The 23,949-nt window shown below is 41.6% G+C and overlaps 1 protein-coding gene across 1 annotated transcript in view; it reads right to left on the bottom strand.

Moving 5' to 3' along the window:
- Window positions 1-855: 855 nt before the first annotated feature.
- The window catches only part of MACO1 (macoilin 1), a 60,271-nt gene continuing 37,177 nt past the window's right edge, over window positions 856-23,949 (bottom strand). Inside the window, exons 7-11 of the mRNA XM_081016794.1 lie at window positions 10,670-10,828; window positions 9,632-9,814; window positions 8,534-8,654; window positions 5,411-5,585; window positions 856-2,937 (exon numbers count right to left, since the gene is read on the bottom strand). Coding sequence (XP_080872920.1) covers window positions 2,735-2,937; window positions 5,411-5,585; window positions 8,534-8,654; window positions 9,632-9,814; window positions 10,670-10,828 — 841 coding nt within the window. The 3' untranslated portion in view covers window positions 856-2,734. The remainder of the gene's footprint in view (window positions 2,938-5,410; window positions 5,586-8,533; window positions 8,655-9,631; window positions 9,815-10,669; window positions 10,829-23,949) is intronic.

The following is a 23,949-nucleotide window of genomic DNA, read 5'->3' on the forward strand; positions in this document are numbered from 1 at the left end:
TAAGACTATTGTTAAGGATTAGGCACAGTCAGGGCACACCAGTTGTCTTCTTGCAAACATTCTCCAGGAAAAGGGCTTAGCTTGGCAACCTAATACATTCGGGATCTTAATGAGGTTAAAGCACCAACCTATGGTTAGTGTAACTCATGGTTAAGCGCTTGCATAGAGCAGAACCTACCTGATCAACTGGTGCCAAATTTCTAGGTAAGATCAGACATAACAGATTTTACAAGCCAGGCAACTATTCCCTTTGGCAGGCAGCTGCTCTTGCTAAGGTCAATCTGTAACATTGACTCCAATCTCATAAAGATGACAAGAAAAAAAATGAAGCGTTTCAGCTGGTGGGAAGGAGCATGTTGTGGGTGGTCACTTACTCACCATGTAATGTGTGAATCAACCTATTCTTAGATAATCCCCGCCCTGCCCCCCATTATAAAAACCATCAGTGTGCACTTTTCTTGAAAATTGCTTTGCCTCATAAGCAAATATATTCAGATTCTACTGATCAACCAAAAATTGTAAGATTAACCAGATTAACCCAGGTCACTTCCATATGACCCATTAATAGAGAATCCATCCAGATTCGTTTGCACAACATTTTCAGGAAGGTAAGACAGTCAGCTATTTAATGGGCATTCATTCTAATTGGCATGCCAGGGTGGATATATGAAGTTGTGTCAAGCAAGTGTTAGCCCACACTTTCCAGTGTATTTTCCCATCGTTTCAGTTTGTGGTGAGAGAAGGCTTGTAGCACTAGAGCACCAAATCAACTGATCTTCAGGTTACAAGCAACTAACAACTCTAATAAATAATAATAATAATAGCATTTCTTCTTTTAAAAAATTAGAAAACTACTTTATCTGCAAGAAAATGTTTATTTTTTGTAAACCCCACAGAAAAAAAAAAGAATGCAGCCAAGACCGAGTATTTCAACAAAAGTTGTGCCCAAAGGGCAGCAAAAAAATAAAAATAAAAAAATAAAAAATGGGGGAACCTCAACACAAAAAAGTCAGTGACAATAGTCCATGTTTTGCACAAAGATGAAAACCTATGACATTTCTGAGTAACACTTTCATGGTGACAATTACACAAGATGATTCAAAAATGCAAAATGACAGCAACATGCACACCTGGCTAAAGCTAGAAGTTTTTTTTATCTCAAAAGAATCTGATTTAAAATGATGGATTTTAATACTATTTTTATTGACTTGCTTGTCCTACTTAATTTTTTTTAAAACAAGGCATACTTGCCAATTCATATGAAACTTTAAAAATTGCTGTTGTTTTTAAAGAAGAACTTTGTCCTTCCAGAGTCCACTGCATGTTGGCAAAATCATAATGGTTTGATTTTATAATTTTGCTAGTTACTAATACGATTTTGTACCCCTCCCACCATGTCCCCTCCCACCCACACCCAAACCTTAAACACTTTGAAAGTCGCCAGTGCAATACACTTTCCTACCAATGCACAATATACATTTAAACTTAAATCTTTGTGCAATTTTATGAGTTTCTTTTTTAAAAAATTACTATTTTTTAAAAAAAGCTCCTTGGCACAACTGCTGAGATTTTGTCAGCCCCATTGAAATTAAATTGTCAAACACAAGATGATATAAAGCGTAATCGCAGTTGACTTTTTAAAAAAGAAAACCCTGCAAACTGCCGTGTTCTTGAGCCAACCTGACAGTCTCTTGTATATAGTACATTGCACAGTTCCGCCTTCACCAAAACACTCCCTCTGCTGCTACTGAGCCCTCTACAGCATATCCTAACCATGTGAACACTGTTGGATTTTGTACCCAAAACAAACAAACAAACAAAAGAGATGTAAACTAGGATTGCAACGGGCACCTAAATTACCATGTACGATCTGCAGTAGACTCTGTAAAACGAGCTCGGCATTACAAGCTAGATGATAGTGAAAGCAGGAGAAAATTGTTTAAATGAACGAGTTTCCTCTTGAAATATCTTTTTTTCCCCAAGGCACTGTTGAACAAGACTGTTAGCAGTTCTCAAGTGACTAAATACACCGATGGGAAACTAAACACTTTACACAACCACCAATGTTACATTATTGTCTACACCCTTTCTGCAATCCTTATGCCCTCCCTTAAAACTGATGCCCCCTTAAATATGGTTTGGTCCTTAGAGGGGTAAGCTAATAGATTTCTTGCACATGCGCTTCCCCGTCCCTCTGCCTCATAATCCACTAACATCATCAAAAGCTTTTCTTGAGCACTTAAACCCTTTTCCACTTAAAAAAAATACCCTAAGGAATTTCCATCATTATTCCTTTGAACTCTTAATTTGTAATTTTGGCTTCATTATGTTTTTTTTAAAAAATGGAAAGAAAGGGTTTTGTATCAAGCGGAGCTCTGCGGTAATTTATCCTTTCAAGAGGAAACCTTACAAGAGGTGTTCTTTTTGGGGAAAAAAAGAGAGGCAGAATTTGCTATGTGAAAACCAAGAGTCGTGGGTTCTTTTTCCCTTAATGCGTTGGCCAAGAAAGAAACCGTATAAAGTTCTGTGAGGTTTTCTAAAAATTTACAAGAAAAAACTGATGGGCAGTTCTAGCCAAACCTTGATGTTCAGGTTCTTTCCCCCCACTTCCCTCTTTTTTATTTTTTTATTTTAAACAATAAATCAATACAGTCTCACACAATACAAATTTCATCTTGACTGCAAGATATTTTTCTGTGTGATGCCTTCCGTGTGACAAACTGGAAGCTGGTCTTTACTTCTTCAGGGGTTGATAAACTGAGGCATTGGGATCAAGTCCAGAAGGGCTGGTCTCCACAAATTTGGAAGAGTAATGTGGGGAAACAGGACTCAGTGTGCTGGTGGCCGCAGTGTATGTTATGCTGGGCATGACTGCCATGACTTCTGCTATCTTCTGTTTTAGGTCCTTGATCTCCTGATCCTTTTGAATTATTTGCCCTGCAATATTAAAGAGGAAGGAAAAGAACTGTCACCAAATGCCAGGTTTTTATACCAGATAAAAACTGTGGACAAACATGTTATGGGGTGGAGTCTGAGGGGATCAGAAGTGGCATGATCAGAAGGTTGGCGGTTCGAATCCCCGCGACGGGGTCAGTGCCCGTTGCTCGGTCCCTGCTCCTGCCAACCTAGCAGTTCGAAAGCACGGCAAAGTGCAAGTAGATAAATAGGTACCGCTCTGGCGGGAAGGTAAATAGCGCTTCCGTGCGCTGCTCTGGTTCGCCAGAAGCAGCTTAGTCATGCTGGCCACATGACCCAGAAGCTGTCTGCAGACAAACGCCGGCTCCCTCAGCCAGTAAAGTGAGATGAGAGCTGCAACCTCAGAGTCGTCCGCGACTGGACCTAATGGTCAGGGATACCTTTACTTTTTAAAACAACATGCACAGCTTTTTTAAAAAAGAACTGCAAAGCTAAATTAAAACCTGAGTGTTCCACAGTAATCAATAGATTTAGCTCTGGCAGATAATTTCCACATTCCCTCTACAGCCACGTGAAACGGAAGGAAGATCTTTATAAGCATGCCTTTACTAAGACAGTGTTCTTAACACATTTTATTTTAACCCGTTCATTCAGATTTCCTTAATGCTGGAAACTCTTGCTTTACCTATTTCCAAGTTTTGGGTAGAAATCATACATCTACTTTCTTTCCTTCAGTACTTATCTTCTTTATTTGGTGATGGAGTAGGGTGGGTGGAATAGGTTTGTACTGGTGGTGAGCATGATTTAGGCAAAGTTGACCTGATGGGACTTTATCTTGAATAGGATTTTCCATCCAAAAATAGAGGGAGACGCTGTTCTTTTGTTAACTTTGTGCGCCCTCTGCTGGCTACAGTGGAAGTTTACAGCCCAAAGCAAATTAAAAGAAGAGCTGGGAAGGAGCAGGAAGGGGCAGAGTCTGGCAAGCATTTTCTCAGCAAAGAGCTCGCCCTTTCCAGCAATATTTTCTGGAGAGACAAAATATTTGCCTTTGTTGTGTCCCTGCTGCCAAGGCCAATGCTCTTCATGTTGCCCTGCTGTGATGAAACCATCACAGCACAGTAAGGCAGGAAAGGAACAGCTGGGAGTTCTCCTACCGCCCCCACTTTAAAATGAGGGCAAAGGATGGGCCACTCAATGAACAAAAAAGCCTGGACAAATAAAAGTGGTGCCAAAGCAGGAGCACAGGGAGGAATGAGAAGCTGTGAACTAAATCACTGCAAACAGTAAAGAAAGGTACTGTATGAAGGTTGTCTGGGGGCACATACACCTGCTGGATTTCCTAAAAACTTGGAGGTGAAAAAACGATATTTCCTTAGAACTTCCTGGAAGAGAACTCTAATGGCATTATTATAGAGGCCTATGCAAGAAGGTTATTTCCCCAAGGTTAGAAAATAAAGTAACAGCTAAGGAGGGAAAAGTACAAATTAAACTATTTAAGCAAATTGCCATTTATTATTTGCTCTTCCCACTTCCCTCAGCATTTTGTTTTCCTGGACAGAGTATACAAAATGAAGAATTCCAGCTGTGCCTGGGCTATTAATTTCCTACCACATTACGTTTCTGCAGCATCCGCACTTGGAGTTGCACTCAGAGATCCAATAAAAATTTAACCATCTGTTTTCTAGCAGTTTGCTTCCACTCTAAAGAGAAACAAAACACTGTTGATTTCTTTGGTGTGGAGTTTGCTGCATTTGATTAGGATTGTCTGACCAAGTCACTGCTGTTCGGGTGGACCAAAGCAATTACTCTCACGTCTCCAAACCAGTCCTCTGTACTCTCTTTGTTTAACCTGTTTCCACGGAGACTTTCAGAATTACTGTTGGACGTCTAAGCAGTAGTTAACCTGACCGAACAAATGCTGGTTAAGGTTTGAGCCCTACAGCAGCATGGAGGAGCTACTGAAATGTTGCCTAAAGCAAAATTCAGTGTGGCGCTGGGGTCTTCCTCAGGCAAAAAAAATCTGAGGAATCTCAAGGAAAGCCAAAATAATACCAGCAAGGCTTAGAAGTTTGTCGGGGGTGGTGGTGGTTACTAAGACAGGACAAATTTATTGGGGGAGGGGGGGATTTCCCATATATTCCAAGTAGGAATAATTTCCAAAAGGTAGTTCCAGCTGCCAGCGGCCAAAATCCAAAGGGCTACGAGCAGAACAGGAAGTGTGTATTGGGGCTTTTCTGACTCATCCTTCCCAATGGAGTCCTTCATAGTCCTGTGGCAGACAGGGGCTGTGGAGTAGGCTTTGAAGTAGTTGAAGAAAATGCAGCAAGGCATAAAAACCAGCAGGCACCCACACAGTCCCCAGTGTTTGCACAGAAGTGCTTTTCACAGGAACACTAGATTCTTTGGCTCCTAATCCATGGTATCTCACTGGACAGTAGAGGGCACTACCTCATTTTCTATCACTTTGCCCAGCAGCACGGAGAATCCCACTTACCTTGAGCTATCTCGAGCTGTCTTTTTGCATCTCCTAATGCAGAGAACAGGTCCAACTTGATCCTCGTCTCCGCACTCAAGCTGTTCTCTAAGTGCTGTGTCTTATCCTGCATGGCTGAAAGTGCTGACATTAACACCTCTGTATCCTTTTCGTTCTCTTTGTACTTCCGCAGCTCCTTGAGAGTAATTAAAGCAGGACTGTTACAAACAGCAACTTTATACTGAGATAAAGGGGAAAGAACAAGACTGGGGTTGTGGCTGGGGAAGGAGAAAAATTGGGGTCAAATCTGCAGTATGCTGGGTTTGGTTATATCCTTTGACCTCAAGTGCAGTATGTAAAATATACGTGTTCATAAGGCAATTTAGCTCTGCAGAAGCTGCAGCTTGGAAATTGACATGTTCAGCTGTAGTAATACAGTTTTCTTCACCCAGCCTCCCCAAGGGCTCAGAATAGATTACAGTGTATTCTTATGGCTCATTCAGCATGAACAATGTACCAATTGCAGAACACAAAGCTGGCTTGATGTGGGGGCTCTTCCAATCTGCTGTTGATTAAGACACACAAATTTCCAGTCTTGAAAACCACATTTAACTAGGAAGTCAATATAAATTTGTGAGATTATGTCGGAGCAAGAGAAGTCCAGGAAGAGTCCCCCAGGAAGTCACTCCGAGATATGGACCCTCTATGTTCATGCCAGTACAGTGACCCCACAACCAGTTTTCCTGGGGTGGAATGAGAGTGGTGATGATAGACTTTACCCATAGCCTCCAATGCAAAGCAGGTTGAGCAAAGGCAGAATCTGATCTAAGCTAGTGGCGGCCAACCTTCAAGTCAACCTGCACGTCCTGCACTAAATGTAGGCGGACTATATGCCAGACTGGGAAAGAGACTGTCCCAGTTGAAACAGTGAGATTCTAATGGTGGTGGTGGTCACTTCTAGTTTGCTGAGCTGGGAAGCATGCAGTAGCAGCAGAGTAATTGACAGCTGGAGAGGACCATAAGCAGCACTCCACACATAGCTAAGACCACGGGCCTTCCTGTTCTTACCAAGGTATGGCACAAGTTTCCATCATCAGAAGTTGGCCAGCCATGGTGTAAGACAGAAGTGGGGAACCTTAGGCGTGGGGGACAAATGTGACATTCCAAGCTTCTCTATCTGGCCTCAGGACTCTCCCAAGGCTACAAACCCCATCTGGTCTTGCTCTGCACCCTCCTGGAGCATTGTTGCCTGCCTGGTTGCAGTCTATAGCTCTGATAATGTCTCTTGCTTCCCTTGATGCTGGATAGAGGTGTGGCTAGAAACTAGCATACAGCACAAAGGTAAACATTTCATTCCTCCCAATTCTCCCTCTGGTCTTCCACAGCATTGGCATGTGGCCCCTGGAAGGTTGCCCAGAAGGGAATACGGCCTTCAGACTGAAAAAAACAGGTTCCACTGCTGGCCTAAACCTATTAGGCCCACTTGGACCTCATTCAGAGAAATATCAACACATGATATTGCCTTATACTTCATTTAGCCCAGGATGAAAGTTGCTCTGAAGAGTCTCAGGCAGAGAATCTTTCTTAGCCCTGCTACCTGAATGCGCACACTTTGCTCAATTGGAATACCACAGCTTGAACCTGGGACCTCCTCAATGAAAAATATATCCTTTTCCGCTGCACTGCGGACTCTCCCCACAATAGGGAGAAGGCAAATCAGGACTGGAAAGCAGGTGGGGCCCCACAGGCCAAGTGAGTACAATAATGAAGCGCTAGAGAAAAGCTCAATAAATTCTAACTTCCTGATAAATGGGGGAGAATGTTATATAACATTCCCTCTCTGTAAATTAAAATGTTTGCTTAAGGGGTTTTGACAAGTTACTCAACCTGTCCAGGCTTTATTTTAGGGGTGGGGTACTTGAACTATTTTAGCCTCCAGAGTTACATGTATTTGAGAACGCCAATAAAAAAATAGGTTTTACTTAATATACCTGTCGAAACCACAAAGTCAAACTGTTTTTCACTTTAAAACACAAGTGAGAAGCTTTTGATTATTACGAAAATATTCCTTGTACATTTCACAGCTCCCTGTGTAGCAAAGCAAGGCCTACGCTACTTTTCCCTAGCCACTTTGATTATGTGGGCCTGCGGAAGAGGAAGAGGAAAACACAGAAACATTTCACTGCAAATTTATGGGGGAAACCATGAACAGGTTCAGAAACAAGTGTAAAACTTGAAACTATGTTTTACGGAGTTTTTAAAAATGCACGTCTCTATTTAAAACTGACACTGTTCCTAAAAACTTTAATCAAAGCTTGCTTTTCTAACAGTGGAGTAAGAGTGTTATACAAATGAACATTATAGTTTGTTTCAGGTTGGGACTACACTTTTTGGAGGGCAAGTGATTAACCCTTTCTCTGTCCACTGATTATCCCCAGCACTTTAATTAACTACTTTAATTTATCCTCTCCTCCAAGAGGGCTCAAAAACTGCAATTAGTTTATTTAGAGTATTATATTTTAACTGCACCTAACATTATAAATGTATTATGAGGATAAACAGGATGATTATCCTACTAAGGCAGAATATAAAAATCTATCAATTCCCACTTAATACTGAACAGGGGCGGTCCTGTGCCAATCACTTTAGGAAGGAAAAAAACAAGGCAATCTGCAAAAGGGCAATCTGCAAATAGATCAAAGTTTTCAGCATACCTGTAAGAACAAGGTATGCAGGAGTATATTACAGATGAAACCTGGCCTCCAGAAGCAAGCCAAGTCATGAAAAACTAGTTGCTGATAACTGTGTGTGCATGTCAGGAGCTTCCTTGACTATTTGTATTTTCTCAGCTCTAGGCTTGTACATCCCATGGGTCGGGCCATCCATGAACCACATTCAAATGTAATGTTTAAAAAAAACCTTAAAGTGGTGTTTGGCAAAGCTCAAGTAGGCAAGTTTCCTTCAAGGAAAGAGGGAGGCATGGCAAAGAAAAATTAGCTTTTAGACTAAGTCCGGCCTATTTAGGATAACAGAAAGAAACACAACCCTATGCACTCTTCTCTCACAGAAAACGTGGCAGGCATTCTGAAGGGTCAGGTTCAGGCCGTGAAGGAGGCATGCAATGTCGTGGTGCACTCTCATTACCTGCACTTTCATTTCTAGATCTCGTATCTGATCTTCTTTCAGCTTTATGTCAATCGTTAACTTCTTGCACTCTGTCTCCAGGTCTCTGATGCGATTTCGTAAAGTTTCAGTGCATTCCCCTCTGCCAAACAAAACAAGAACCAAGAGGGTGGGGAGAGAGAGACTTTCAGTGTGTGCCACTTTTTTTAAGTGTTGTTACAATCAGACAGTCACATTTCTAGGTCTGCTTATCTTTGGCCAAGTGATAGTGTCACATGCCTTCATACTTTTTGCTGTTTCTATAAAACAGCTTGGTGATCATCAAGCAAAAGAGAATACCAAAATGTGATCCCTCCCTGCAACCTGAAACACTATAAGACCATAAGAAAAGCCTACTGGATCAGGCCAGTGGCATCTTGTTCTCACAGTGTCCAATCAGATGCCTGTGGGAAATCAGCACGCAGGATCCAAGCACTCTTGCCCTCCTGTGGTTTCCAACAACTGGTACAGTCAAACCTCAGTTCTCAAACGTCTCCGTTTTCGAATGTTTCAGCTCCCAAATGCCGAAAACCCAGAAGTAAATGCTCCAGTTTTTGAACATTTTTTGGAACCCAAACGTCCAACGGGACTTCTGCTTGAATGCAAGAAGCTATTGCAACCGACTGGAAGCCGCACCTCGGTTGTTGAACATTTTGGAAGTTGAACGGTCTTCCGGAACGGATTATGTTTGACAACTGAGGTTTGACTGTATTCAAAAGCACTGCTGCCTCCAACTGTGGTGACAGAGAATAACCATCATGGCTATTAGCCATCAATGGCCCTCTCCTCCATGAATTTATCAAATCCTCTTTCAAAGCCATCCAAGTTGGTGGCCATCACTGTTTAAATATGCACTGTGTGAAGTACTTTTATTATTATTATCTGACTCTGTTTTTTCAAATGGCACAGACCAGGACATTTCTTTTTATTATCTGAATCTGTTTTTTCATATTATACACCTTAAAAAAAATCACATGCATATAATAAACTGTACTTTCTTTTGTTTGTCCTGAATCTTCCAATGTTCAATTTCACTGGATGTCACCAAATTCTAGCGTTATGAGAGAGGGAGCCCAGTACCTGGTAGCAGCAGCAAATGCAACAGCCCGCGCAGCAGTTGCTTCTTCCAACTTCTTCCTTTTCTTTTCTTCCATCAACTGCTTTTCTACAAAGGTTCGTGCCTCTTGCTCTGCTTTGAGTTTTTTCTCCAATTGGCCAATGGTCTGCTTATCTTTTTGTTTCATTTGCACAGCATTATGTAGTCTGAAAGAGGGAAGAAAAGGAACATGATCCCTGCTGCTTTCTTTAGCCTGAGAAGAAAATAAAGTACTATTCCAGAAGTGTAACTTCTTTTAAGTACTCAGCTTTCCCTTCTGAGAAAATGGAGACTGCTCTCTAAATTTCAGAAGAAGGTAACACATGAGTGGCATTCAGTGCTAGTCCTACTCATTAAAATTCGTGAAATTAAGTCATGACCAATGGGTTTACTTCGAGTAGGACTAGCACTGGATACAACCTCCAATCACTACAAGTCAAAGCAGAATTTCTCGTCTTAAGAGAAATTTGTATATAGATGCCTATATAGTATACAGATTACCAGTTTGGGTAAGAGTTCAGTGGATAATAGGAAGGATTTGGGTAGGGGGACACTATGTGCATCACTTTTCATTATAATAGAATGGAAGGAAATCAGCACTATAGCAGAGCTAAGGTGTGAGTAACATTTCTGTTAAGTCTGACCTTTAGCTGTTTAAATCATGTGCCTCTTTGAACAAGAGATAAATGTCATTCTCCATATGCTCATATAGCATTTTTACAGAACAATAGGAAAGAGTTATTAATTTCTACAGCACTGTCAGTACTAAAAGAGTTTGGTACTATAGCAAACAGTTCAGAGTGCAAAATTTAGACCATTATCTGGGAATAATCAAGAACTTTTAAATCTTAAATCCCTTTCCACTGAAATGATGAATGGAGCTCAAGAGAGATAAACTTTGCCTGGCTTGGGCTTTGAGATTTCAAAAATCTATATTTGTTCTTTAAAAAATCAGATTACAAGTACAAAAATCAGCTGGGAGGAAAAGGCCCACTATATTGTGAAGTGAGAACCAAACTTACTTATTCTGGAGCAGCTCATTTTCTTGTCGGAGCTGTCCAATTTCAGACCGAATCCCCCGCTCTGTGCTGGTCAGAGAGCCAATCTGACTGCGCAGCTCTTGTTCAATCTGCCTGCTTGCCTGCAGGTCGGCCTTTAACTTCTTAATATCTTGTTCCAGCCTAGGATAAAGAGCAGTAGTTCCTTTTTAATTTATGTATTTTTAAAGAGAACAGAGATAGCTTCATTTATCTATTGCAGGGCTGTCCAACAGGGCGATTGCGATCTACCAGTCGATTGCAGGTTGCCCCTGGTCAATTGCGTGATCCTGAGTGATCCCTCCCCCCCAAAAAAAACCTTTGGTCAATCCAATGGGTAGATCACTTCCAGTTTTTTTTATAGTGGGAGTAGATTGCAGTCTTTTGGGAGTTGGACATGCCTGATCTATTGAATGCTCAAAGTTTGGCCCTGGGCTTCTCCTTTAAGAAAAGGCCATCAAGGGCCTTTAAGCGTGTTTCCACTTTCCCCACCCAACCTTTTATCTCATTGCACCCATTACTGTGCAATCTTTTGGGTCAAGCTATACATGACTGGCAGAACTAAGTTGCAAGCTGGTGAGATAAGGGAGGCAATTTGCATTGCAAAAGTGATGTGTAGGTAGGATGATGAGCCTCCTTCCTCGCACACCTGACATTCCTGCACCGACCCCCCTCCCACCGACCCCCCTCCCACCACCCACAGGCCCTTTAAATCTCTTCTCCAGTTACTTTTATGCCAGCCAGGCTCACTTCTGGTATTGAAGCTTGGCAGGGGGAAAGTTATTCATGAAATGGAAAGGGTAGAAGCAACCGGTTGAGAAGGACAGTACAATTCAGAAACAGAAGCTCATATGACCATTTATGTTCCAAAATCACACATGCACCCGCTTCCTCGAACCACATTTGAAAACACAGATCTGCCACAGTCATATGTAGTTTGGCCTTTACTTGGGATATAAATAGGGATCTGTTAGTTGTACGTGCAAGTACGTTTCCCAGGCTAGAAGGTAACCCTTTCTTTTATTGACATTAACTGTGATAAAGAGAACACAACACAGCAAAATTTAGCATTAGAAAGCTTTAACTTCAATTCTGTGTACTCAAATCTTAATAGTACAATTTCATGGTTTACCTAGCAAATATATATAAGTGATAGAGGATTTTGGCAAGCTCCTATCACCCCACACCCACCCCATCTTGCCTCAACATAGAAACTAAAAATAAAAGCAACTGAAAGTTAACAACCATGTCAGCCATTCAAGTAAATTGATATTTTACCTTTCCTGCCAAGGTGGCTCATTTAGCTAATACTACACCACTAAAAGTCTTGATTTAAATGACAGTTTCTTCTCACTCTGACAAATAGTCTGAATATAATAGCATTTATTTTTTAAAAATCCATAACCCACATGCGTGGCAAGGCCCCAGACCCCCTCAGTTCCCCCAGAAATAAGACACACATATGTTGGGTTAACGGGATAAATAAGGCCACAACTTTATTGGTTACAGATGTGAGTGGTTTGGCTTAGGCAACTGGGTGAAGCAAGACTATATCCTGACTCCTGCTCATCTGCAGGAAGTCTCAAAGGGTCAACCACCGATAGGGGGAGCCCTATGATATACATCAATTAAGAGCACCCCCAGGGTCACCGATGGGGTTGTGGCATGGCCCTAGCCCACATCCAGGCTTCAGACAGAAACCACACCCCCGGATCCCTTTAACGGGATACCCTTAAAGTGGAGGGGCAGGCCGAAGGCAACAACTGCCCCTCCCATGACAAGGCTTACCTTGCCTAACCTTGCAAAATTGTGACAATAGCTACTAGGCAGGTGAAAACCAAATGGCTGGTGCCAATTTGCCAAGCGGAAAAATTCCTACCCGGCCCCAACAACCAGGTGACCAGCATTAGTCACAGCAAGGCCATAGTCGAGCAACACAAGCAAAGATGGTGGGTGGGCTGGGAGATCCGACGAAAGGAGACAAATGGAGGGTGCCCCAAAGTCACACTGCTGTTTAAACGGCAGGTGGCCACGCCCCCAGCTAACCCGGTTGGTCAGCCAGGAGGTGTGATGTGGCTGGGTGTCCTACTGACGTGGGCAGCATCCCTCCACCCACTGCTGGGTAACTGGGAGGTTACCCCGGAACCCCTCCCACAATGCAGTCCCCTGGAAAAGGGGAGCTGTCTTCTATTCTGAATCAGGAAATCAAAGTATATGCAAAGTAGCTCAGTGAACAATCTAGGACATGGGTGAGAGAACCTGTGGCCTTCCAGATGCTGTTGGACTGCAATGACCACCATGGCCAATTGTCAGAGAGGATGGGAGATGTAGTCTAGCAACATTTGGAGGGTCCTAAACACCAAGTCATATTCATTTATACTACTCCCAAATACGACTGTACACAGAACCTTGTGTGACAAAACACACACAATAGCTGAAAATGAAGGGAGATCAGTTCTCCCACTAAATGAGTATTGCCAGTGCCAACCATCTGCTCAGTTAGCACATGCATTCCGCTGAGTGATCCATAGGATCCATAGAAACCTTGCCTTCATTGCACACCACCCTTGCTCTAATGGGGCAGTCCAATGCTGTCGGTCACCTGGTCTGTGGCTAGAAGAATGCAAGCAGAACCGTATTGTTACCACCACATACACATCGTGATCAAACTGTTTTACATGGTAAATAGAGAAGTGTATTTTAGATCCAAGATACACCATTGTTTATATTTCTCTCTCTTTTTCACACAGGCTCAGAGAGCTGCACTGCAGGAGAGAAAATGCACAGCCGTTTAGAAGGTTTAGTTTTAATCGTTCCTGACCAGAGACCATCTGCCGTACATCTTATTTAGAAATAAAATGTCAGTTTGCATAGAATCTTTTAGCCTGGCGCTAAAACATTTTAACACAATGTATAGTATCTAAATATGAATGAGGATAGGCATTTAAAGCCAATTAGTTGTCTTAGTTAACAAGAGTCTAACAGTGTTTTAATCAAATACTTAACTATTGTGCCCACTACTATAGGAACAACAATGTGACTCATTTTTTCTGTCCACACATCCTAGAAAGTCAGGCAGCAGTCACATAAAGATGTACATTCCAGAAAATGAACATGTTTACATAATGCAAATATGGCAGCCTTGCCGAATGCTATATTCACATTGACACCCCAGGTATCAGGATGTGGATTATTCAGGACAGTGTTCATGATCTGGATATAATGCAAATGTACGTATTTGAATCATGGACCTTGTCTATTCCTGTTGTACAAAGCCTCACAACCTGTCTTTCAGGTCAAATGTTTAGTTAGTGACCAATTATAATAAAGTGCATTTAGGGTAAGAAAGGGGTAGACTTTTAGGCTACATATTTCAGGGATGAAATGGTGATACCTTTGAAGAAGGGATGTACCTCTTTTAAACTTAACACTGTGGAGGAGGAGTGGGAAACAATGGGCAAAAAGGGACAGGGAATCAAGAATGTGTGTGGCTTCTAGGTTTTAGTACAGGCATAGGCAAACTCGGCCCACCAGATGTTTTGGGACTACAACTCCCATCATCCCTAGCTAACAGCAGTGGTCAGGGATGATGGGTGTTGTAATCCCAAAACATCTGGAGGGCTGTGTTTGCCTATGCCTGTTTTAGTACCTGACCATGCTTTGGCAGGTTCTTGCCTTGAAGGTTCAACAGGTAGAGCTATCAGCGCCACACTCTAACCAACTGACAGGAGTCTCTCTTCACTTTTTGGAAGAGAGGGAAAACTTATCTTTCTCACCATGGCTTCAGCAATTAGATTAAGCAAGCTATTTTTGCTTCTGTTTTGTTTATTCTGGTGTTGTATTTTAATTGTCCTCCTGCTGCTATGATTTGACTGGCTTTTTGCCTGTTGGTCTCTGGATTTATTTTTAGATTTGAATAGACCTGAATAGTTTTAACTGCGAATTGCTTTGATCTGTTATTGTATGGCTGAAAAGTGGTCTATAAATACAGCAGAAAAAATAAAGATGCTCTTCCCCAGTTCAAATGTGACAATATTATCAGCTTGACATGGTTCGCATATGGGTAGTTTATTTTTATCTCACTCTGCATGGAGTTTAGGATGGGGCATGTGGTTCTCCCTTCCTCCACCATTTTATTTTTACAACAAGCCTGTGGTTGGGTGGCAATTCAAATTCAGCTATAGTCCCACAATCTAATCTCTACATCATAGCACTGACTCTCACTGGCTCTTAACTAAAGCAGCATAGGAAAGAGTGTATTGGGATCTACTGGAGAAAGTCTCAAACCAGATTCCAAAGGGGAACTAGCCCCAAAAGTCTGTCTCTGGGACCTACCACATGAAGTTACTTCATCACTCTTCAAGTTCCTAATTTCTATAGACTTACAACTGCTTATCCCAGGGGTTTAGAGAGGGAACAGCAATTTTTTCTTAATGACAAGCCTTTGTTTTCAAAGCTTCCTAGCCTGAACCAATGGAAAATAACCTTAATTCTTTTTCACATATTCATTTTCTTGTCCCCATTGTGAAAATTTCCCTCCTTGGACCCAATCTCTCTCTTCCACACCCCCTACCTATTTTGGGCAGTTTAAAAAGTTCTCTTTCACCTCTGTATGTCCTCAGAGATGAAACGTAAGGATATATAAGAAAGAAAAACTGTTTCTCCAATATGCTTTATCCCTTATATCCACTTTGGAAAGCATCAGAAGGATTAAAGTAAAACTAACATATGCTAATATCCTTTTGTTATGCAAGAACACAAAAGCTAGAACTGATTCTTAAACAGTTTGCTTACTTTCCTAATACTTCAATCTCATTATGGGAAACCCTCCCCCCCAAAAAACAAATTAGATTACATTGTTAAAACAGCATTAATTCAAATGACAGCAGATTCTACCTGCTCATTGTGCCAAGGTAATGAGACTATCAGCAACTCAATAACCCACGCCCACAAAATGCCTGTGATCAGTTAATCTGCTTGTGATAAATCCTGACTCCTAATCTGGAAATCATGCCTTAGAGTTATAAATAATATTTCAAGTTTCTAGGCATAACTACTCATATATTTATAGATTTTGGCATCCCTCTGTCTCGGGAGACAATGGAAGAGTATGCCTTCAGGGTCCTTGAACCAGGACTTGCCAGTTCATTTGCTAGTCCAGCTCTCAATAACCTGAAGTCAACTTGACTTGAAGGCCCACTAATGATCTACAAGACAAGCAGCTATGAAGTTTCCTCGTTTACATACAGACATCCTTCCTCACTAGGTTTCCTCCCTTTTTAAATGGCTATCTGGAACCTTGCAGGAGAAAAGCTAGTTTGGGCTGGAAGAGAGTTTAAATGTTTGTGTATTCATGCATAGGTTTGTCCCCATTTGATTTCCTCCTCCTGAAAATACAAATAGTAAAAATTGTTCAAAGGAAAAAACTGTTTTTAAAAACCATTTTACGCATGGTTAAGGGAACAACAATCAGCTTATAATTGCTTCCTAAGACTATACAGTAGTCAGTTGAGAAGTTTCCTGATCTTGCTGTATTCAATTCTGCTATGTGTACTGTGGCTGCACAAGTGTCTAAAAATAAACACACAACACATTACTAGATAAAAGTACATTACGTGGGCCCTTCTGCCCCTGGTCCATTATCTGCTAATAAGTACATAAAGGGAAACGTTTTGGTCAATGAATAGAGAACAAATAAATGTGAAAGATACTGTAAATCCTCAAGACTAGTTTTGTGATGATGGATCTTCTTACAATGCCTGAATTAATCTAGAAAACAAAAGCTGTGTTACTATGCACTTGGAAGTAAGCCCTGCTGAACTTACCTGGGCTTACGTCTGAATGTACATGGGTCAGGGTGCACATTTCCACTGTGTGAGTGAATGCCCACATCATTTGAACAGGAATTCTGAACTGAAACTTTTAAAATGCATAATTCAAACATTTTTGTTGGGCTTGGTAGCCTCCCTTTTTTTGCAGCTGTGACTGACTTCACTTCTTCGAAGGCTGTGACGTGCACTGATGATTTGAGAGAGGGGGATGACTGATTTCTCACTTCACACCATGACTGGATACAACTAGGAGTAAGATGCTCTCCTGCTCCCAAGTATCTCCAAAGTCTTGTGTGAAGTGAGAGACTTCCCTCACACTTCTCCAGAAAAACTGAGAGAGACATTGAGCCTTATCTTTTCCAGCCAGCAAGGACTGAGACCCTCTCCCACATCTACATTTTCAGAATGCTTGATAAGTTAGGGGAGGGGAGACCACTGCATTTGGAGACCCCCTGGTGAAATGAATTCCATGAAGGATCAAGAGACCCAGAGCATCTAGAAATGCACTGTTGTTAGTTGCTAGCCAGCATTTTTTCCAAAGGACATTCAGTAACTGCTTGTGGAGATGTTAACATACCATTCACTGGCTCTTGTAACAGATTTAAGCCTTAAGACAGTTAGAAGGCAGCTTCATGCAACACGTAATCCATATCCTGACATCATTCTGTCATACATTTCCCTGATCCACACCAGGGCAGAGAATTACACAATATGAACTTGCCTAGTCATCAAATTCTTAATCAGAAACCCTTTTGCAGATATCAGAGATAAAATGTGCACCAACCAGAGACTGGCTTCTTTGGTGGCAGAGCCCTGTTTATGGAACACTCTCACAGAAAAAGGCTGGTTTGACTCTTCCTTTTAGGAATCACAGTAAAATCCACTTAGCCAAGAATTAATGTCCAGTAAATGCTTGGGTGAACAGCACTGTTTTTAACTGTCAGCAAAAACACTTCACAGAAGACGTTTACCAAGGTAGAATAGAGCACTACTACTACTACCCTTGAGCAGGACACCATACTTCTGTTGATGCAGCCTAGAACAGAATTAGCTCCTTTTTTTTTTTGCTTTTTTTTTTGCTGCTACTGCATCACACTGTTAACTCGTGTGAAGCTTGTGGTCTATTAAGACCCCTAGATCCAAATCACATTGGCCAGTTCTAACAGCCCAGTAGTTAGTACAGATGGCACAGCAGAGGGTAAGAGGGAGCGGAATGATTAAGAACACTCATATGAACAGGCCTATTAGTGTATGAACATCTGATGCTACCGTACAATACAGAAGACCTTTAGTCCACCTAGCCCAGCACTCTCTACCCCGGGCTTAATTGGAGAAAACACAGGTCCCAATTTTGCCTGTAAGGCCATTTCTCTCAAACCATGCCAACTTGACCCTCATCTGACATAATATGCAACATAAGGTGTGGGGAAGGTATGGCCGTAGATACAAAAAAGTGTATATTGACCCTGCGCTTGATATTGGAGCTACCTTGCAAAAAATATTTATCTGGCCTTAGCAAAGTGCACCAAATTATAAAGCCCTGGGTTTGCTTTTATAAAATATTTGGGGGAGAAAGAACTATTATGTGACAACAAAAGCTTACAAATGTCCATTCTTTTGCCAACATTATTTGGCTAGGTAGGCCAAAAGAATTGATAGTACAGTTCACACATTTGGTTTGTTCACAGTGGTATTATGATCCTCTCATTCACCCACCATAAAACAAGCACATTTATTATCCTGTCAAACACGAAAGCAGAGCTACACATGCAAATGAGAACAGAAACCCCTCTGGCTGTTTCTATTATGCCAAAGCAGCTTTGGGAAGAGGCACTGGTTGCGGAGAAGCAACTGGAAGAAGAAAAGAGGTGCTTATCCTGTTCCCTAACAGCTTTATCCTCTGTGGGCCTCCATATAATGTTTGCACTATATCTTTGCAAATATGCAGCTGATGGGAGAAAACAGCTGAGGGAACTGCAGTGGAAGAACAGCTGAACACCCGTCTCCACAGCCATTTACTCCAAAATGCCCACTTCTGAAGCTTTTCTCTAGAAGCAGTAGGTATTAGGGTACTGGTACACACAACAGAATGTAACATGTAGTTACAGTATGAGACCATACAGTGGTACCTCAGGTTACATACGCTTCAGGTTACATACGCGTCAGGTTACAGACTCCTTGGGTTAAGAACTTTGCTTCAGGATGAGAACAGAAATTGTGCTCCTGCGGCGCAGCAGCAGCAGGAGGCCTCATTAGCTAAAGTGGTGCTTCAGGTTAAGAACAGTTTCAGGTTAAGAACGGACCTCTGGAACAAATTAAGTACTTAACCCAAGGTACCACTGTATATCAATTCAGGTGGAAGGAGCACTGCATATATAAACCACATTTATATGAGTAATGACAGGATTGAACTCTGGGCTCAAATCACATGCAAAATGTAATTTTTCCTTTTGCAGAATTACAATATTGCAGATTGTAATGAAAATAGGAAACTGCAAAAGAGAACATTAAGTGTTTTTCAGAGCCTTTCAAGTTCCTATGGAACCACAAATTTTACTGTAGACACAAGAACCTGGGTATTAAAAGGATACAACTGCATATAAGAAACATGACAAATCAGATTAACAACAGAGAAATCTGACATAAAAACAATCAACTAGAGAAGTAAACTCGTAAGCCAATAAACTACAATACAACTCTAAGGAACAACTTCCTTATTAAATTATTTTGATAAAAGGATATTGTAAATCTTACCTTCAATTGTACATTATTACATAACTCAAATACCCTATATTTTAAGCTAATAGCAGATATTACTTGCTTCATTAGTTGTAACAATAAAAGTCCACTGTGGGAGCCATTACAAAACACAGCCAATTTCAATGTTTTAGCTGATTACTCAAGAGATAAGTAACCTGGGTTGCACAGTTCCTGAGATGTGCATGTCTTATAAATATAACATGAAAACATCCAGCAAAGTTTGGCTTGAAAACAACCAGCAGTATAAGATTTATATACCAGAAAAAGAACATTTCTTCCTTTGAAACCAATATTGGCCTACAGAGCACAAAATGCTTGTAAATGAACTTTATTTCATAATACGGATATTGAAGAAAATAGGAAGAACAAATCCATTTTCAATGCAATTTTAAAGTATGGATACTGCTATCATTCTCTATTCTAAAGATACCTTATGAAGAGGTATATGATGTGTACAGCACCACTAGTGCATTCTGGCCTTTAAAAAATAAATGAAAAAATAAATGAAAGTGCATTCCATAACACTTTTATCTCTCCCAAAAGTGGGAGAGATAAAAGTGTTATGGAATGGTGTCCCAAGAAGAGGAGAATGGACAGAATTATTTAAAACATGGATGAGGAACTTCAGGCCCAAAGGCCAAATGAGGCCCTCTGGACTCTCCCCAGGCCCTGCTTTGACCCACTACTGTTTTTGCCTGGCTGGAATGTGTCATTCAGCTTTGATAATGCCTTTCTCCTCCTTGGAACAGAGAGGAGTGTGAGAGTCTCAGTACAGAAACTAGCCTACTATAGAAAGGTAATTTGTTGCTCCAGCCACTTTTGCCTCTGGTCCTCTCACAAGGGGCATGTAGTACAAAGAAAGCTGTACAGAAGGGCATGTGGCCTTTGGATGAGAAAACTTCCTTACTCCTGATTTAAGAGATCTAGAGACCCTTAGGTGGTTGTGGGTGGAATAGTCAACAAAAGAGGGTAAAGGGCAAGAATATATTGGCTTATACACATACGTACCACTATCTGAACACAATTAGTTCCTAAGAAATCATTCGTTAGTTGAGCATTTCTATAACGAGCTGATGATTTCCATTATTTCCTATGGGGACATTTCTAACCCATGATTTGTCCAAACTCCCTCCATCCCTGGTTTCTGCCCTAAACTGCTGCAGCCAGCCAGCAAAAGACAAACAAGTAAGGAAGTGGGCAAACTCTGGCTGTTAAGATATCTGAATCAGCATTTATGCAGTGAGGTTTGGGTATAATTATTTTACTTTCAGATAACTGAAATTTCGAATGACAAACATTACCATAGTGTGATCTGCGACTTTCTTTAAAGAGAGAGATATTTATTGCTGAAATAGTAACTAATTTAGGGGAAATTGCTGGAGGTAGCTACATCTGTTTCCTACTCTGTAACCAAGGACCTCAGAAAGGCATCTTGGGGTCAATTTATACAGGACACAGCCCATGAATAAAGCCATTTTTCCTATAAGTATTACACACGCACGCTACACGCACATGGGCCAATGCCTGCAGCAAGTACAATTAAATGTGTCTGGGGTGTGTGACTCTACCCACTGGCCACCAAACAGATGGTACCCCCTCAGATACAAGTCAGGTCTTAGTCTAACAATACTTTTAAATGAGTTAGGCCAAAAGGGAGCAAATTGTCCACAGCCATTCAGCAAGTATTACAATGGGAATTTGAACTTTCATTTTCCATGTCCAAAGCCAATTCTGAGTAACAGTGCATTAAGCAAGCAACCAACTAACCAACCAACCAACCAACCAACCAACAGCAACTTTCCTCTTTCTGCTTTCCTAATCTACATTTGAGTGTCTCATCAAATTGAGGGGGATTTTAGGATTGCATATTTGGTTGAGATTAATGCCACTGAAATAAATGGTTGTATATTATCTCTTTTCGCTGTCTGCTAATTCTCATTGCAAATGGGTAATAATTTCCCCTCCCTTAGTCTATGAAACCAGAATCAAGCCTGACTGAGGGAAAGATTGCCAGAGAAGGATATCTGCCAGGAAGAACTGATGGGTGTTGAAGGGAATTTAGCACTACCCTTCTGTCAATTCTCCCCTAAAATTCCCCACCACGACCTCCCCAATCACATGGACTCCATGAATGTGGATTTGGGAATGTGAATGTGACAGGTATTTTGTACCTGAAGTACAAGGTTATACTGTAAGCAAAAAATTGTGCTTATGATTGAAGGGGATAATATATCCTTGAAACTACCTTTACCTATAGCCGAAAGACGGAAAGAGAGGGATGGGACAGAGAACAGGACCTCAAAGGACATTCTCAAAAGATATTCTGCTGGTAATTGACTGTAAAAAAAGGTAAAGGGACCCCTGACCAATAGGTCCAGTCGCGGATGACTCTGGGGTTGCGCCGCTCATCTCGCTTTATTGGCCGAGGGAGCCGGCGTGCAGCTTCCGGGTCATGTGGCCAGCATGACTAAGCCGCTTCTGGCAAACCAGAGCAGCGCACAGAAATGCCATTTACCTTCCCGCTGGAGCGGTACCTATTTATCTACTTGCACTTTTTTGACGTGCTTTCGAACGGCTAGGTTGGCAGGAGCAGGGACTGAGCAACGGGAGCTCACCCCGTCATGGGGATTTGAACCGCCAACCTTCTGATCAACAAGCCCTAGGCTCTGTGGTTTAACCCACAGCGCCTAAACTAATTAATCAGGGTTTTACTGGTGACTTTATAGATGTGTGAACTGGTTTGAAAGCCCGGTATGTGCTATTAAGGGAGATACAAATAAAGAAAAACAGTAGCATATACACAACCAATTATCAGCATAGGCAATTGACTTTATTCATCAAGGCACTATCAATCATTAAAATAAAATGCAGCACTTATAAAAAATGTTTTCTTGCCATTTTGAGATAAAAAGCTACTTAAGCCCATCAAAATGTATGTTGCTTGCCAAGGGTGCTTGATTGAATATATTTTTTGGAACACAGTTCATCTTCAATAGCTCTTTATTAATTTACTGAAAACTCTATAAATTGGCTGTCAGAACTGCTTGTATATAGAACTAGATTCTAGCCTTGCAAGTAAGTCCATAAAAGCTACTAGTTGCCTGCCCACACATGCTTACGTTAGTAATTTGTGGCACACAGGTAGCCTGCAGCAGTTTGAGTCCAAAAGTTCTTCAAGTATTTTCTAAAAAACACGTAGAGGTGGAAAATTGCTGGTTTGGAATTACCCCATTTTATTAAAGGGCAGGTTTCCATGTAGCCCTTTACACAGATGCAAGATTCTTACAAATATATGTATGAATGAAAGGTCAGCATTTTGTATCTTTTTCTCAGATACAGCTACAAAGGTGAAATTCCCTGAGACAAGACTGTGACTTTGAGCAGGTGGAAGAATGCCTGTCTCTCATGAAAGAGAAATAAACCACTTGCTCTATATTTCAAGGCCAAATTAGACATGATGGTGGCAGTCCAGTCTGTTTATTCATGTGTTGTTTCTGCTCATGTATAGTAGGAGGAGAACCGAAGTATTACACCAAAAAGGACAAGCAAGAGAACATAGCTGGAAGTTGCCCCATCATGAATCTAACCTCAACATGGGCAGTCGTTGCAGGCACTTTCCTCCCAGCCTTGTGGCTTATCTGGCACTGGAATCAGACTGCAAGAGAAGTGACTGGTGTGATCAAAAGCAGGCAGGCAGGCAGGCAAGCAAAGTACCGTCATTACACTGCACTAAGAGCCCAGGTAGGTCTCTCAAATGATGCCTAGGAGGCACTGTTTTAATTTCTACAATGTTCCTGATGTACCATCACTCTGGAGCATTGCAGAAAATTAAAGTGGCAGCTTTCATAACCAGCTGCCTATCAGAATGCTGCCAACCTCCCCTACCAGGTAAACCTGCCAGGGCTCGTCAACATAGGAGGGGGAGCACCAAAGGATACTTTGGTGACAGCCCCCTCAGTCCTGGAGCTGGCCCCAAATGTAAAGATGAGGGGCAGGATTCAGCACCCTTCACTTGTCATGCTCCCTTTGGTATAAAAATTACATGCTCCTCTTTGCTTTATACATAAAGGGGGGCAGGTAAGCCCCACCCTGCATAATTGTTCACAAGGCATGGTGTGCACACACCATTTGAATGGCAGTGCCTATCAACTGAGGGGGGGGGCTGGCCCCCTCAACTATTTTATTGGGGAGGCCAAAGGGACCTTGGCCTCTAGGAGTTGGCTCTTATGAAAGGGGCAGACATATAAACAAGTGCAGCTACCACCATTAGATCTCGTTTGGTGCGTGCAAACACACACACAGAGCCATTATTCATGGCCAAAACTTCACAGCCAGAGAATTAGATTTCTAAGCAATTAAACTTTGGCACCTTTCCTTTTAGAAGTCAAGCACTGTAAGGAACAAAAAACTTCCAAGTGAATTGTACATGAAAATGGTTTTCAGTCCTGGCTGCCTGCCCCTCCTCCCCGCTTCAAAGCACAAATGGCTCCAGTTACCTTCAGAGTTCAATTCACACCCAATGGTGCAACTCAAGTTGAAGGGGAAAGGGTGAAACACTGTTGCAGCCGGACTCTGGCAACACAACAGTCATGTTTAGGTGTGAAAAAAGAGAAGACGAGCCTATACTGAGCAAGCATGATTTGTTTTTTGTGTTTAAAACAAATGCAAAACAGA

This window comes from Podarcis pityusensis (genome assembly GCF_964106645.2).
Source record: "Podarcis pityusensis genome assembly, chromosome: 8".
Taxonomy (NCBI): domain Eukaryota; kingdom Metazoa; phylum Chordata; class Lepidosauria; order Squamata; family Lacertidae; genus Podarcis; species Podarcis pityusensis.